The sequence below is a fragment of the Eleginops maclovinus genome, chromosome 21, assembly GCF_036324505.1.
Source record: "Eleginops maclovinus isolate JMC-PN-2008 ecotype Puerto Natales chromosome 21, JC_Emac_rtc_rv5, whole genome shotgun sequence".
NCBI lineage: Eukaryota > Metazoa > Chordata > Actinopteri > Perciformes > Eleginopidae > Eleginops > Eleginops maclovinus.
Genome location: NC_086369.1, coordinates 5,749,136 through 5,767,136, shown reverse-complemented (window position 1 = coordinate 5,767,136; position 18,001 = coordinate 5,749,136). Strand labels below are relative to the sequence as shown.

General features: G+C 41.7%; 1 protein-coding gene across 2 annotated transcripts in view; it reads left to right on the top strand.

The window, feature by feature from the left end:
- Positions 1–72: 72 nt before the first annotated feature.
- asap1b (ArfGAP with SH3 domain, ankyrin repeat and PH domain 1b) overlaps positions 73–18,001 on the top strand; it is a 46,282-nt gene continuing 28,353 nt past the window's right edge. For both annotated transcript variants that reach the window (XM_063912894.1, XM_063912895.1), the window contains exons 1-2: positions 73–831; positions 16,729–16,801. In XM_063912894.1, coding sequence (XP_063768964.1) covers positions 706–831; positions 16,729–16,801 — 199 coding nt within the window. In that variant the 5' untranslated portion in view covers positions 73–705. The remainder of the gene's footprint in view (positions 832–16,728; positions 16,802–18,001) is intronic.

Below are 18,001 nucleotides of genomic sequence, written 5' to 3'. Positions count from 1 at the left end.
TAAAACTACACCCTATGGTTTTACTTTGAAAACCTTGACCAGCAATCCCATCTTTCCTTCCACTTGGCTTGACTGTAGCTGGTCTGAGAAGCTCGAGCGCGGCCGAGCAGGAGAGAGTGGCAGTGAATGTGTCTGCGGCAGCTTTTAGCGTTAAAAAACACAAACTACGGCCGGAGAACAGAGGACCGAACCCCGCTGCAGTTAGAGACGACCTCGGAAGACCATGGACTATGATAAATTCTAAAGAGAGACTGGTAACGGTGGGCTGTTTTGACGACAAGCGGTTTATTGAACATCTGTAGAGCATAATGAGGGCATCCGCTATTCTTTACGGTGGTTTTTCCTCTGAGGTTTAGTTAGACGCAGAGTGACACTATTTATAAATGCGTCGCTTTTAGACATCCACTCAAGGAATAGCCACACCGAGGGGATACAGCCTGCAGATATTTAGTTAATTCCCTCCTCCCGTGGCCCCTGGGGAACAGTGAAGTCATTTGAGAAGTCACCGGAGAAGAAGACACGTCTCTATCATCCCGATAGTTTCACACAGTTTTGCGCGAAAAACAATCGACATACCCCCTTCCATCGGCTCGCCTTCACACCACTGCTTTTTTCATATATATTTTTTTTCTGTTAATCTTACATGGTTTCATCTTTCTGAGAATTCATCGCCGACCCTGCTGTGGGCATTTCCCCCGTTAAAGGATGCCGGATCAAATATCTGTGTCCGAGTTCCTCTCGGAGACAACCGAGGATTACAATTCCCCGACAACATCCAGCTTCACCACCCGACTGCAGAGCTGCAGGAACACCGTGAATGTGCTGGAGGAGGTAAGGCCACGGTGTCAGCCTGCCTGTGAGCTGTATGCATGATGGATGGGTGGATGATTGATGATGCCTAATTTAACAAAACAACCAAAGAGACTATTTTATTATATTAAAATGCATCAAATTAAAAAACAAAAGGCTTTCAGGGTGCAATGTTATAAAATCAACCAAGGCTACATAACCACAAATTCAACTGGTGATACATGACCGCATTTCAAAACCTCCTTAGAGGCACAAATGAATAAGAATGTTGCACATCCGCCCAACAGAAAAGCAAATAATTGCACCTGTTGAGCTGCATTTCCTATGTACTTGATGCAAAAAAAGCCATTCCCCCCTCCACACATGCAGAGCTGGTGTGTGTAGGTGAACTATAATCTTGTGTGTTAGTGAATCTGCTGCTCTTTCTTGCCAGAGCTGTAGAGTACTAATAGTGGGGGTGGATGGCTCTGGTGGTATAAGGAATAGGAGGATGTGCACTCAGGCCTGCAGCTCTCTGTGTTATCTATTACATAACTCACAGCTTCAGAACATGCTGCCAGGCTGTGGCAGTGTGTGTGAGTGTGTGACAGATAGAGAAAGACCATCCCTACTCACTGGCAGTCAAATCTGGATTTAACCGTTTCAGGATTAAAGCGATTCCCCACTCTTACATCGGCCAAATTTGATTAAAAATAACCAACGATATATCTACTCCCAAAACTGAAACACACCCAAAGTCACACTGTCATGCCGTGTCACCTCTGATCATGTAGGGGGAGTGTAATAAGGCCAGTCAGGTGGGTTGCTGTGTGTGTGTTTCCCACCTCCCCACCCCCACCATCACCCTCCATTGGCATCCTTCCTGCTATGATTAAATGGAGCATCAAACCAGGGGAGCGCCCACCTTCACTGATGTCCGTGAACGCCAAAACGTGACCTAATTTCCCACTTTAAAGCGCATTTAGCTGCAGACATGAATTACGTCAGGCTCATAGTATTTAGTTTAATCTGTCATGTAAAGTAGAAACATTGAACGTGAGTAAATGTGGTTTGTTTATTGTACAGATCACATGTAAACCTGAGCAGAGGAGGACAGTAACCAGATATGTTTGTGTAAAGGAAAAAAAAGCCACTCTTTACATTCTAAACGCCATTACAGCAACCGCCTGCGCTATCCATCACTTCTATCTCCAGTCTTTCACATCTTTATATATCATGATGTATAATAAAGCATCCAAAACAGAACCAGGCCTGTGTCTATTCTCAACCCGGAGCACTCTCTGTGTCTGCTGACTGTAACAAGGCAAAAGCTCACATCATGAATCACCTCTCTGGCTCTGTGCCTCTGAACCCAGAGACTGCAGCAGCACAAACGAAAAACATCTGTTAGAAAAGGGCCGCCATGTGCGCTGGGCTTCAGTAGCCGCTCTGGAATTTTTGCAGAGATCACATGACCAGGAAGACCATTATGCTGGTACCAAAGAGTGAGCAACATGCTCTTCAGTGTTTAAACAAAGGCAAGATGCCCATGACACATTTAGGCCAGGATATTCAGAGTGTTGGGTAACTGAAACCAGGATACACCAATCGGACTGTGGGAGAAACACACCATCAGCAGCCAGTCTAAATCCACGAAAACAGTTAGATTAGTGTCTGTTTATAATAAAATTAGCCACCCTGTTTGATCCCTGCGTCGACATGTAGCGACTGACTTGCATCATAGACCTGCTGCATGGAAGTAAAACTGCTTTTGGCATCTCTTTGCCTGAGGAGTCATTTGTTTAAAGAGTCCCGGGCTTTTGCTGAGCTCCTCTCCCCAAATGTATCCCTTTTTCCCCTCCAAGTAATTTCCTCCGTATGTTGACAAGGTAAATAATGCAAAGGTACGCCATGAATATTTAATGCTGTAACTTGAGGGGGTGATCCGACACATGGGAGGGTAGTCACTCACTGAGTCATCTGGAGGTGCAAAGAAAGGAAGAAAAATAGGTGTCGTAGCACCATATCATCCTAATTCATCCATTATGGATCAGTGCATAGTGAAATATAAGTATGCACCACTGTTTACACTTGGAGCATTTCGGCCATATGGATAACAATGCAGCACAATGGAGGGATAAAGTCTTAAAAATAACCTTCTGCTTCAATTTGGATTGCTCAAGACCTTAAGGCAGGAGCTGGGGGCATAGTGTGTGTATGTGGGTGGCATACTGGAAGCCCTGTTGGTATGTGGTGTGGCTTTTATTTTGGTGTCGTCTTTGGTGCTTTGCAGTCATGATGTGGCGTTTTTTCCTACTGCAGTTCCCGGAAAGTAGTGTTGGATTTTCTGTTGGTGAAGTCGGAGGGACTATAGTTGATAATCATATTTTGTGAATCCATATACCAGAGATTATACGAGCAAAAAAACCCCAAAAAACCAACAAGTATTTCCATTCATCAACAGCACATTTTTAAACCTTATTTTAGGAAAAGTCATACAATTGGTTTTCCAAGGAATTCTGAAAACTGCAATACAATCTCTGTATGTTAGGCGCTGTAACCCAAAGATGTTTGGGTGGGTGACATTGTTGGTCAGTTGGTCTACCAGTTCACGTCAAAGAAAGATATCTTAACCGGGGCTGCACAATCAATGGAAATGCTATAAATATTGCAATATGGACTGGTACAATATTCTAATTGCAGGGGGGGAACAAAAATTGTTAAAGGCTAAATATTTGTTAAAATACTATTGAAAACATAGATTCCTGGCCAACCAATCACAGTCTACAGACTTAACAAAACATATTTGTTTCATACATCTCCTCTTTAAAAATGACACCATACACATTTTACTTTATTTTTCAAGGATATTGAAATTTTGTGAATCATATTACACTCGCAATATAAGTCAAAAGGATTGCAATGAGTCATTCTGTGCAGTCTGAAGCTTAACATTTACCCACCATAATGCAATGTTTTCGTTCATCCATGCTTCACAGGACTTAACCTAGTTGGCAGAATGTCACATTTTGGCTTTCAAGGGGAAAACCCTTTTCTTATGGTGAGGACCACCTTCCAGACAAACACTTTTAGCACCACCAAACAGATAAATCCTCAAAAATAGGAAGATTTTGTTTGTTTTTTTAGTTTGTGACATCTAATACTTTAGTCAGTTGATGTGTTAAACATTGGTCCACAATGCAAGCAGCATCTGTATTTATTTATTCTGGTTTCCTGGCAAACGACATTCCAATTTGTCACCGTAATACTTTATGTAAACAATTGACAGATCCCTCCCGCAGTCCTGGAGATAGCTGATAATATACTGCTTCGTTTTATTCATTTGTACTACATAACGTTACTACAGAACCTCGCTGTTAACATACTTTTTCCCTTCTCCCCACCCTGGCAGGATTATTCCAGCACAAAATCATCTTAAAATATCAGCTTTAATCTGATTTTCTTCTGCTCTGTACAGCCTGTGCTATAGATCAGCAACCCCTGGTATAGTAATGACATACAAAACAATCTTTCATGTTACATTGTTAACCTCAGCTTTTTCCTAACAAAGAAGCAAGTAGAGCAAACGTAATACCTCAACCAACTATAAATACCACAATACCAACAGAAAATCCTGCTTGTATGAAAATGTCACAGGTTATTACCTTAAGGCCCTTTCCTTTTTTGATATACCATAAGTTATTATTAGCACTTTACACGCACTTGTTATTCCCCCGTGGGGCATGCATTGTGTCCCTCTCTGCCCCACAGACGGAGCTTTGCGTCACTGGGTTTGCTTTTCTAAACCACACAGAGCCATAGCAGCGATACAAGGGAAACCCTCACTGCATTGGCATTCCTTTGAGCATGCCTCTCGCACCACATCACATGGGCTGGTCCAGAAAAATGTTGACTTTTCACAGTCGTTCTATTCAAGCATGGCTAAGCTTGACCAAATAGGCTGGGGCCTTTTTTATATTTTTGACTTTTATATAACTGCTTTTTCAGTCACAGAGTGTGAGGATATCCTGGAAAAAGCTCAATTAGTTGCTATATTCCAAACCACTGCGTATATATTAACATTCTTACCAATCTTTCGACTGCTTTAGTGAATTTCTGTCAATTTAACTGAGTTAGCGTCACTCCAATTAAAAGTTGTGATTGCAGGACAAACTGAAGCTTTTGGTTTAAAAACCAAAAAGTAGTTTTAAGAAAGATTTGTGAGGTTAGGTCGTGGGGGTTTTCACGAGACGAGTAACTCTGAAAACCCGGCATCGTGTTCAGTTCTCTGCTTGGCGCATTTGGCCAAATCCTCACTATTATCAGTCAATCACTCTTTTATTCACCCACTTGGGCAACAGAGACTGAAAAGCTTGGACTGGGGCTGCAATTAAACTGCCAATTTTCATTTGAGGATAGTCAAGTAATCGTCTCGTCTATAAAATATCAGAGGATTGGGAAACAAGGCCATAGCACTTCTACAAAACCTAAGGATGTGATGTCTTCATTTGTCCAAAATGCAAACTCATTTTGTTTTGTGTTGATATGACACAAAGAAAGGCAGCAAATATTCACATTTGACCACAAATTTGGAAATTTTTGACAGTATTTCACAAGTTTCAAATGAATTTTATGTCGATTGGCTAATTGTCTAATTATTTTGGCTCTCTGATACGCCTTTAGGAACCATACTGTTTCATTTATATAGCCCCTCAGTCCGATACTGTCACCATTAAAGCTATCGATAGTGGAAATGAGAAGATGTTCACAGCCAAAGCACGAGTAGGCATCATTATGTAAAATAAACCCTGAAGCAAGTCAAGGGACAGGAGAAAATGAAACACACTCAACACTGAGAAAAGCTGAAGGAAAAAACAAGTAAGCTTTTGTTTTTGATAAAACATCCGCAGGGCATGTTTAGAGGAATCTACCGTGGTTGGATGTCACAAATCACCAAACACAGACTGTTAATTATCCCAGCTTTAGGTTGTTTGTCTGAAAGCACCTGAGGGCATTTCCTAGAAGACACGCTGTCATGTGAGGCTTCGGCTTGGTCACATGGATCGTCACATCTAGTCCACAAACAGGGAGTCGGTTGTAACAATATCTACACACATAACAGATAATGTTCTCTTTTTGTTCATACTTGGTCATCTTCGGAGAAGGACTTGGCTGGTTTTTTGACCGGTCTTCACCTGGAAACCACCTAGAAATCATATAAAAGCAGGGAACTTGTATGAAAGCACATTTCATATTCAAATGTTATGTGTTTTTCCTGGTTGGGAATGTTTTCTGTGATATATTTAACAATGAATTCATTTGTATGCACCGTAGTTCAAAGGGACAAGGTGGGTTTTTATCATACTTGGCTTTACAAACCAAACCCAGTGTTCGCTATTCAAAGCTCCACTCTGCAACATGTGCAACGGAGGAACACTGCTGTGTCAGATTGAATCATTAATGAAGTTATGGCTTTTTATTCATCATTTGTCCCCCATGTCACCAAACCCAGTGAATCATACGGGGTGAGAGAATGGGAACATTTTTCGTCCCTTGGCACCGTTACTCACATGGCATCTTGTTCCAGTTAAAATGCACTTTAATAAAATGCACTTAAAGTGGTCATTCAAAAGATATCCTAACTTAGTTTTGACATTTACAGTGCTGGAGGGGGGGGGTTCACAGTAATCACAGTGACACTATTGCTATGATTTTTACATTTAATGGTGCAGATATGTAGGTGTACTTTTGTTCGGTCACAGCACCTTCAGTAGCTTTTTGTTTTAAAAGGTTGCTTTTGTCAGAAGCGTACACATTGAGTAGTTCCTCATCGTAAAGTCTTTGCCTTAGAGCCTTCATGTTATCAGTAGAGCTTTTATACTGCCGGTCAAGTGACACTTATTGATCAGCTAGAGACGGAAGATAGAGAAAAGACAAAGAAGTGAAAAGAAGAGTTAAAAAGGACCAACGGGAGAATTTCCTCTGCTAGCAAAGAATGATCTCCTGATGTAGTAGTGCAGGCTGAAGGGCTTTATTTAGCCCGTTAGCCTAGCAACCGTACCACATCGCTACGTCGTCAGAATGTAAAGAAGTGGAAAATTCCCCATTCTGGCATTATTTCAACTTTAATAGCCTTGTAGCCACGTAACATAAACGTAAATTAAGCCTTAATTAGATGTTTTTATTGTGCTATTTGTAATAGGTTTGCTAACAAGTAACACACACAAACTGCTCTTTAGAAGACTTTTTATTTGGTGTTACTGTAGGATTTTATCCACCACCGATGAATGCTTGTCTGCCATTTTGCCTTAGTTGTGTTTACCCTCACCAAGGAGATGCTGTATCGCTGCTGTCAGACATTCCTAATATTTCCTATTGGGAAATAACGAGGATGCTGACATGAGCTGTTGGTACCTGTCAGCTGCTTATAATTACAGTCTGCACAGGAATAAGGCATCACTGACAGCTACGGTACCGTGCTGGGGTGTTATTTCATTTGAATAAAGGAGCATCCAAGGGAATGTTCCTTTTTAAAAATATTCCTCTATAAATACCAACAAACCTCCAAGCCGTTTTTTAATGTGTTCTCTCTCCCACAGCAGGAGGGCAGACTCTGTTGTGTTGCTTGTTTGTCGGCTTGTTTGCCGTCTGTGGCTGAAATCTGATAATCGGTCTGTGGGCCACAGCTGTTGGCCTACCTTCCTGCCACAGCTGCACCGCGTATATCATCAAGGGCTATTAGCCGGCAGCGGATTAGCCCCGGACCAGACTCTACCCCGGCACTCTGATCCGCCCGCTCTACCCCAGATTTAGGCGAGGAAGAGGGGGTCAGTGTTCACATCTGTTTGTAGCGTACCTCACACGGATAGATGGTGTTTGAGTGTTACTCCATCGACAGCCATTTTAATCTCTCATGGAGAAACTCTTTGTGTATCAATGCTGCTAACAACTGTATTCAACAACTCAGACAATGACTGCCTGAAGGTCAATCAGTCCACCAGTTTGGACCAGACTGCAAGATGGATTCCTACAATATGTGGTCCAGACATTCATGATTTTTAGAGGATGAATCCTGCTGACTTTCCGCCTGACTTGACCTTTAGCACCAGCAGCTGACATTTGTGGCTTGACCGATATATCTTGACACCTATTGGATGGATTGCTAAGACATTTGGTACACACAGCTAGGCCCTCAGGAGCAACACAAATACCTGTGGTCAACATTTCAGCTGGTTTATGACAAAATACCAGCAAACTAATGACATTACCATCAGACTCAGGTGTGCTTTGTGTGAAATGCTAATAAGTTGTGCTCTTTAACACCCTGCAAAAAGATGGTGAACACGGTAAAGATTCCACCTACAAAACACGTTAGCTTTGTGAGATTTGCTAGCATAGCTGTAATCTCTTGGTCTCTCCTCTGTTCAATATTCTGCTCTTCTTTTTGTCTTCTTCCATGATTTCTAACATTGTTGACTGCCCTGCAGAACCAGGAGACACGATTGTCCTGTGACGTCTTGTTGTGGCCTGGGGGGTAAACAGTGCATCTCTTGTCTGTCCTCTTTGATGGTGTTTGGCCCTGGATCGGGGGTGTGTGTGGGTTTGGGTGTGTGTGCGTGTGCGCACTGCAGCTGAACAATTGATAGATCTTTTCAGTGTCGAATTTGTGTACAACCTTTCCCGGCACAGCAAAGTGCATTCAGGCCTGCAGTAAAGGCATTGACAGGCCTGCAAGACAAGTCCATTTAAAGTCAGTGAAAAAACATCACTTCCTTTTCCACATCATAACAGCAGCTGTCAGAGCTCCGGTCACTACTCACTGAACGTAATCACATGGAGAAATCCAACTGGAAATGTGCATTAAGAAGGTACGCCTTGTTTCAGTTCCTCTGTATGTCCAGTTGCTTTAAATATGTGAGCGTCCAAATGGCCCGTGGGAGTGGATACACCTGTGGTTTTGGAATAGCTGCTCGCTCACCCAGCAGAGTCCAATAAAGTGTGAAATTCGAGACCGGTCGGCAGGAAAACTTCAAGGAATGCTGTAAAGCTCTGCAGAGGCTGTGACTTTAGCCAGGGAATCCTGACCGAGCAGTATTGTTACTCAGAGGCTAGAAAAATAACGTTTCTTTAGATTGCGCGTGTTTATCAAGGGAGCAAATTCTTTGGCGGCGTGCCCCGAAGTGCCTTTACAATGTCAGTCGCTGGAGGGTTAGGAAGCAGAACTGCCGGGCCTATCAGCCGATCAGTGATAAGTGTAAGATTTGAGATAAAAGCTTGGAGTAGTTTATTTTAGGTTTGTCTTTGATCAGCCTAGGCGCTGGTTTGTTAGTCTTGGTCTTTTGCCAGCTGTTCTTGTGTTGTAGACAGGTTATAAATGATGAATACTCAAACACTCAAGAATAAAGTATTCTCTATAAATGTCAACCAAATAACTTTATTGGGCATTTAAAAGTTTGATGTTAAGGATGTTTCTTTGGACATTTTTCTAACCAAATGAAATATTAATATAAAGAAATTCATCTGCAGGTTTGATCGTTACGCAATGTAATCTTTGGATGCAGCTCTGTTTGTAATTATTGGCTTTTGAAGGAATAAAGGATACATTTGAAACCAAAATCAATAGAACAATTTAGAAAAGACCCTCCATCCCGGACTAGAAATACATTTCCTGAGTTTTAAGGGTTTTTATTTGTCAGGAAACAACCGGTTTACTCTGCTGCTTTTTGTTTTTCTGTCACTTATATCAAACACAATGAGAAACAGGATGCCAGTTGCCAATTTTTTTAATCATCAGCTTCAATTCCTCCCACCTTCTCCTGTAAATAGCAGCTGCTTCACATGAATAATGACTTCCTGACTGGTAGACACAATACAGACCAAGGTTTGCAGCTTTTTTAATGGTGCGTTTGGTGAGTGCAGTCTAATGCAGCAGTGTGTGGGTGGGATTGAGAAAACATGCACATTGCTCTGAAAAAAAAAGTTGTGGGCTGAGAGCGAGAGAAAGCATCGCAGAGGGAAGCCGCCAAATGAAGTGTGAATGTAACGCTGCTGCATGCTTGGCTTGGCTTTTCACCGGCTGCACGCATGCGTGTGAGTTCCTGCGTGATCTGCGGCAAAGAGACGGCGTCGTAGCAGCTCAGCCACTTGGCTTCATCCACCGTGTGGCCTCACTAAACTCACCACAGGAAGCACACAGCTGAGCAGTTTATTTCTCCCTCTTAAAAGCGAAACGCAGCATACTAATAGCAGCAATACGTTATGGAGTAATCTCTGACTACTATTGACTTTTCTTAGTGGCCATGACATTAGCATGTCATTAGATAAAGCTAATTGAGCAGATATCTTACATAAACACCCAGTGACTCCGCTAAGAGTCCTATTTTCCTGAGATGGCTGTATCCCCACTGTAAATGTTATTTATTCTTCATCAAAGTAACATTATTACCACATGGTGAGACAGTGCAGAGCAAGGGATGTTGGTTTGGACTTCCTTGTGGGACATTGAAGTGCTAATGGGAGGTTGCCACAAATGGGAATTGGAGTTGGCTGCAAAAAGGCGATGCATCACCGAGCTGCATGCTGGAAAATGTGACTCTTAAGTAGGCTGAGCAATACAGGAAATGTAGCTACGATAAGCTGATATTTGAACGTACTGATACATTTAGAGAAGTTTTCAGTAGGCCAGGGGTAATATGATACAAGGGATCAGATATAAGGCACCCACAGTACTATTTCCAAACCTGTTAGACACTGTATGTGAAAATGGCATTTATTGCACTGCAGCTGCTTATTTGTAATAATGGATTATTGTCAGTCAGTATGTCACATGCTTTATCCAGACGGAAATATCCTTACCATCTAAACTGTTGGATGGATTGCCATGTGATTTGGTTTAAACTTTTATGGTTCCTTCAGGGTCCTTTTTATGTATTCTGATTGATTCATCATCAGTATACCTCATAGTAAAGCATATTGCCAATGACTTAAACAAAAAGCAAACATGAAGCGTATGAGGACGACAAGGGATACTGTTAGTTTGGCTTCGTGTTGTACTAAAAAGATGCTGGATGGCATCCAAAATGTTCTTACCATAAAGAAGTACTATAAACCCAGTTTTCAAAAATACAAGGAAAGCAAACATGCATTTGATTCTTTCTTCGCTGCGATGGTTAATCTAAAGTAAATAAAGCAAGTTCCAATTCTCTGAAAGTGAAGACCATGAAACGAAGGACATGTAAAAACCTCCCTGCTCTGGAGCATGTGTGAAGGCATATGTAGTTTTAGAACTGCTTTGTCATTTTTTGCTTCTGCATTTTAGCGTCAACAACGTCAAGAAATGTGATATTCCTTTTGAGTGTGAGGAGGTGAGAAGATACTTTCATATTGATACATCTTTGGGATCTTTATTCATTCCAAAACCATGAAAAAGACATGGTGTCCTTCCTACTTCTCATTTTTATTTGCCATTTCAGATGCACTGCTTTAGTCATGTGGTCGTCCTGATACACCTCTTAACCAAAACCAAAACCACTGGCACTCAATCGCTCTCTTTCAGTACCGTGTTGTTGTGTTTGTGTAGAAAAATAGGCCATCGTACCTCAGCTGCTTTTGAAAATGTTACATCTTCTCATTTTTCCCGATTCCACTTGGAAAGCTGAAGGCCTCTCCTGCTGCAGGCCCACAAAAAAAAAAGATGTGCATTTGTTTTCTGCCAATGAAAGCAGCTCCCCGCCCTTCCTGCTTGACTCATGCCACATAGACTCAGCAGAAAGACACAAAGACCTGACAGACAGTGATACCTCTTTGACTTCTTCATATTAACAGAACGAGGATAGCCGTTATTGCTGTGAACATTTTCTGTGTAAGTGTGACTCAGAAAGGAAGTGACAGAATGAAACAGGAATGAAACACCAGGATGGTGCGGAAAACTTGCTAGAAATTGTGATTTAGTGTTTTTTAGCTCCCTGTTCTGGCTCCAGGGAAGTCTTTTAATACATGCCCTTTTCCCGTTTCTTCTTCTGGTAAATAATCAGCATTAGCAATTCTGAGAACTGGGTGAAAAGTAAAATGTGCCACAGTGGCACGGTCGAGTTCTGCTGACAGACACAGAGCAGAGTTAGTCAGAATAGCTTCCCAAAATCTCCACGGTGAAGAATGTTGAGCTGATGCGCGAGACACACCACATCTCCAAGGTAACCGTACAACCACATCGACAGTGCGATGCCAAATGCCGAGGTGGGAAGGATGAGTTCAGAAAGGAAATGGGATAGACGACTAACGGGCCATGAAAGGGACATAGCAGGAGTCTTGACGAGGTGAGGAAAAACACCAAGAATGCAAGAGCGGGTCTTTTCTTTTACCCTCCAGCTGTCAGCGGAGAGCAGTTAGTGTCATTAGAGGGAATGCTCACGACCCGGGACAGGACACCGACGAGCCTGGCCGCTTCCTGCTTCCTGTCAAAGGACGGGCTGCAGGGGAAACGGCAGTGCTGCTGAGTGAGGATAAGGCCTCGGGCAGGAAGCGTGAAGCCGAGACGGCCTCCAGCCAGTCATGCCCAGTCACTTCAACCACCAATTTTCCCCCGAGGATTTGACCTCATTGGCATGACTTTGTGCGGTTGTTTGGGAACCAGGAAGTCAGCCCTATTAACCCCACTGGTCACATGGGTTCTTTCAAGGGTTATTTTCTATTTTAACTTTGAAAAAACAAACTGACTCTTGGTAATGTCTTGGTTTGTCTGACCAAAAGCCCAAAACACCAAGATGTTAGCTGAACGCTCCCAATGTTTGTCAGTTTCTGGCACATATCGGTTGTTTTCATGGACTAAAATTAAACTGCTTTGTTATATTTCCCATCTTTTAGCAATCCCTTCACTTTTTTTCCCTAATCAGCTTTCATTGAAGATTTTTGTTGTCGATGAAGTGGTTTGTGGGTGCCAAGTGCTCTTCAACTGCAATTTATCAAAATCTGATTCAATTGCTTACTCAACCACAGAAAGAAACCTCCAGCCATAAACTAGAGGTTAATGATAACCAAATGATAGGAATACCTAAATCCTGTATCTATGCAGCAGTCATTTTTAAAACTGAACTTCCTGCTTTCCAGCCTTTAGATTATACATAAAGCAAACTGAATACTTTTGGTTTTTATACCAAAACTATCAAGTTAAATGTGTTTGTTTGGCTTTAAGTTTTGGTTTTGGTTGCTTCTTATAAACCACCAACTGCTAAGCTTACATCATCCAATGCCATGTCAATGTCATGGATCTATGTATTGGGTGTCAACCTTATTGACCCCACAATCAATACCAAAATACTGGGAGGCATCTATCCACCCAGCCTTATCAAAGCTCTCAATTATTGCCTGTGTGCTTTAACAAGTGGATATTTAACTTCCAAAATATGTTTCTGCCTCCTGAATTTTGACATCATTCATTTTCTAAACGTTCTGACCTCAGGGCTCACGCTGGGTAGAAAATCTGTTCTTGCTGAGGCACCATGCGCCGCTTCCGCCCTTCACCTCCTAAAAGCTGGCCCTTGACCTCTTTGGCTCGGCCTCTGACAGACTTCTACTTAAAAGCATTCTGACACTGACACGTTGACTTTCCACGCACAAACGATTCTTCAGGATAGATATTTCTCAGTAGAATAACAAAACCTATTCTATCCATCCTTGTTTTTTTTCTCTGCGGCACTAAATAAACCGTCTGCATGCGTCGCTGGGGGAGACGAGCGCAGATGTTTTGGCATTGTCACACTTTTCTAATCCCCCTGGGTTGAGTAGGAGCTTGCCATTGGTTCCTGGCAGACAGAAACAATGTGAATGTATTCAATCGTTGTCTGGCTTTTTGGAGAGCAGAGTTTGGATGCATTCTTGCCCGTTGCCAAGGGTTTGTAAAGGACGTGTGCCAAGACAGTGCTATTTCATTGATCCCTTCCCCCCCCCCACTAAAAAGCTTTAACAAACTCTATCTTCAAGACACATGAAAGAGTGCTGGCCAGTGTATGAATGAATCTCCCTGTCTTCCTTAATCAGATTTTGTTTGGTCTCACCATAAATCCAAATAAAGAAACAGCTAAAGAAGTGAATTTGTGAAGGCTGTTCTATTACTGCTGAATATGTAATTACAAAAACAGACAGAGTGGATTATGGGTGACCCTTGGGTGGCGGTGCCAGCTGCTCTCAACATGAGCGCCACAGAGTCAGGCAGCCTGCTCAGCCGCTGTTCGTGCTCTTCATCTTAATCAGCACACGGCACTGCAGCCTCTGAATAATCACAGACTGACTTTGGAGATGTCTCAATGAAGGCCGACTGCAGCTGAGTGACGGGGGGAGGGGGCGGGTGGGGTTTGGTGTGACGCAGCTTGTTAGTAAATGTGTCGGCTGTTAGGGGGTCGAATGCGTTTATAACACAGAACGTGTCTGATCATTTAGCTGGTTGCTATAGGAAAGGAAGGCTTTGTGATTATGTTTTATTTGGTTTAAATAAGTCATTTTTTTGTCTATAAATAATGGAAACTATTCACATTCACAAGGAACCTCATGGTGACGCCTTTACATTTGATTTGTTCTCTAAAACCCAAGATATTCACTTCGCTTCCCATGTTCTCAGGATGAGCAACTTTAGACTTTGAGCTTTTGAATCTTTTAAGTATGTTTTTATGCTCTTTGAAGATTTGAATTATAGTGATTATTGAGCTTATGCCATACACAGAGAACATAATTGTGGCCAAGATAATGGTACCATAAACGTTTCACATATGCACAAGCTTGCCTGGACTGTTTAGCCAAACACAGGGCTTAATAACGAGAGGATGTATTGGGCAGTCTGTTCCCATATCGGGGGGGGGGATCAAAGGGCCCGGCCCCGGCAGAAAGGGCCCTGCTGCAGGCAATCTACTGCTGCCGTAATTGGGGAAGAGCCATGTAGAGCTGTCCAGGGGAGGCTGAAGACGCCTTAATTATGGTGCAAAAATGTAATTAGCCTTCTGTTGAGTGTGTGTGCTTCTGTTCTTAACCGGCTGACCTTGATGTAATGGTGTGTTTGCTGGTGTTTATCATCTATTACGAGCAAACATGGCAGTAATGCTTCCATTCCCTCTGGTTAGGATGGTCTGCATTTGAAAAAAGTTGTACTGCCAGGACCAATTAGTGTGATATCCACCAATACCGGCTCACATTTTAAATCCTTCAGTGGGGAAAAAATGACGCATCTCCCGATTGCCTCAGCTCAACATGAAACAGTAATAAATGTCACACAGGCAGACGGGGTTTTGTATGACAGGTGATTTCCTTGTTGTCGCAGAGGAAAGACTCCAGGCTGTTGAGCTCGCAGCAGGAATAAATGCTTGACCTCAATATCGCTGCACTCTCCATTCATGAAGCAGCTTCCTGTAGCATTCACCTCCAATATTCCCAACAAATAAACAGCCTCCATTAAATGGGATTTCGTATTAATATAAGCATCCTGTGCGTTATGAAGGAAAGTCTGGATGGTTTCCTTTACTGAAGATATCTAAAAGATGTCAGTTCACGAGATTATCTGATGATAAATGTCACTTTTTATGTTTGATTTGGGTTTAAACAACACTTAATTGGCTGTAATTGATCCCGTCAATAGTGTTTTACTGTTAACATATTTCTTTCTCACGGTAAACTTTTACATTTTCACTCTTTTAGTTCAGCTTTATCTTCTATTTTGAGTTGTTTATATTGTATACTTGATTGTTTTCTACTGTTTTTATTTCTAATTACGTGCCATACTTGTTCCAGTTTGGGATTAATAAAGTGTGATTATAATTTAGTCCTTACTTTATCTTAATCAAGGGACTGAAAGTATCACACACAGTTGATCATCCCCATCTGTCTGTATTTGTCTCCAAAGAAACATAGGTGTTATTCGATCTTTTTTGAATGTAAACCAGCGTTTTGGAAAACATTTATATATTCTTTTGTTATTCACAGATAATATTATAGTGGGAAAATATGTTAATTGCGAGTTGTTGACAACGAAAACTGCAAAAAAACTCACAATAAAATAAAACAACAAGAAAAAGTAAGCCTACAATTTCTATACGGATGAGGTAAGGTTATTAGAAGACTTGGTTGATCTGATTTGAGGGTAAAATCTTATTTAAAATGACACATGTCTTACTTAAATGAAATGTACTGTGTTTAGCTTTCGGGGCACAAATCATGAACGCAGCGTGCGAGATGTGTTTGAATCTGTAGCTTCAGATGTAGTTGCTGTTTTCTCTGGCAGGGAGAAAGCTGAGCAGTAAGCGCACATGCTGAGTCTTTCTTTATGTGGATGATGTTTATGATGATGAATTTTCCTTGTGCGAGCGGTAAATCAGTGCAAGGGTCAACCTAGAATGGCTTTGTCTGAAATAGCTTTGCAGGGTTTTCCTCTAAATATAGATATGAATCTTCGTTAAATGAGTTACCACCAGTGTTATGATCTATGGCGTCTTTTTCAAGTGGTTTTCTTTATATACTGGTCATTATTTTCAACTCTCAGGCACTTTGGTTGCTGAACTCGGACATTAATCTCTAAAAAAATTGCAATAAAGTGAGACCGATAGCTCACGGTAACAATAGGTCAGTGACTGTGTTTACTTTTCTAGCATTGATATGTTTGATTGTGAGTAATTATCCTAAACGTTGTAACAATTGGAGACCCTGTTTATTTATTTAGCTTTGAGCACAAATGCTCCAGCAGTTAGAATTGAAATAATCAAAAAGCAGGTCATTCTGCATTAGCTTTATTGAATGTGCATGCTTTGAATTGCTGAGCAAATACAGTGCTAATGCTGTAAATTCTTCAAGTTTGCTGTAGCATTAAGTCCACATCATCCTCGACGTCCTTTGATATTAATGTCTTCAATATGTTCTTCAAGGATGAAAAGATTCCTAATGCTTCTTCTCCTTTTTTCTCAGGCGTTGGACCAGGATCGAACATCCCTGCAGAAGGTGAAGAAGTCAGTGAAGGCCATCTACAGTTCAGGACAAGGTGAGACTAAATATATCAGGCCTTAGCGTGCTTCAGCTGATGGTTGGTTATATACTCATAACCCTTTCCAAAAAACAAATCCCCAGAGGAACGCCAGGGATCTCTTAAATATCTTTAATCAAAATGAGGATTGCTTTTTTTTTTGGTGTTTGCCTTTTGTGGAACAGATGGCATTCTGTGTTTCCAGGCTGTCCCAGAATCCGACACCTGAGTTTGTTTTGCTCGTTGCTGCGGCACGGGATCCTCAGTAATTTTCCACAGAATACTTTCGAGAGCAGCCTCCTCCCTGTAAATTGACAGTTTCAGAAGCTTGTCGCGCAAATAAAGTGTGTTTATTCTCCAGAGAAAAGTTGGCCCTACCATACTGCCAGTTTGACTCTTTATATGAGAAACTCGAAAAGTCTCTGAACAACTGAAACAACTGTTCAAATGTCTTACCAGTTAGCCACTAGCTTCAATAGTACACGTAAGTGACTAGTATATAAGTGACTTTTGCTGTAGCTAATGATATTGAGTGAAAAAACTGGAAATGATCTAAAAATAGAAATAAAAATGTGTGTTTGAAGCCAGGAATGTTAGACTCTGAGGTCATAGGGGCCTAAAACAAACATATATTCCTACAAAAGCTACATTTAATGATCTTTAAAATATCACACTTCTACGTGAAAATGAATGTAATGTTAAACCAACTACCACAGCTAGCTAGCATAGCCACCACCACTACTGATAAAACCTACTATAAATAGAGTTAATTGCTGATAGTAAACACATTAAATGGCTGGAGCAGACCATAAATAGCAGTGAAAGATTTGGCGTGATACCAGGGATAACACTCACACACAGGAATACTGAATCCTTACATATACACTCAGTATTTTCTTGGCCCACAAACTTGAATTCCAGTGATGCCAAAAAGATCAAAATGGCTGCTGCAGGAATGAGCTCTGCAGGGTGTTAGTCTCACCTGACCTCCTCTCTCAGGACTCTTCCCTCAGACTTGGCAACAGCGTGAACATCACTCCCCCCCTGCAGCTCCTCCCCATCCATCACATGGACAGATGATGCTGCTGTTTGACTGATGCCTCCAGCTGACTCTCACAGAAAAAAGCACGCATCTCGTTATGCTGACATTCGCTGCGTATCCACATGACTAAATATAGGCAACATTTATAAAACGCAGTCTCTCCGGAGCAGCACTGA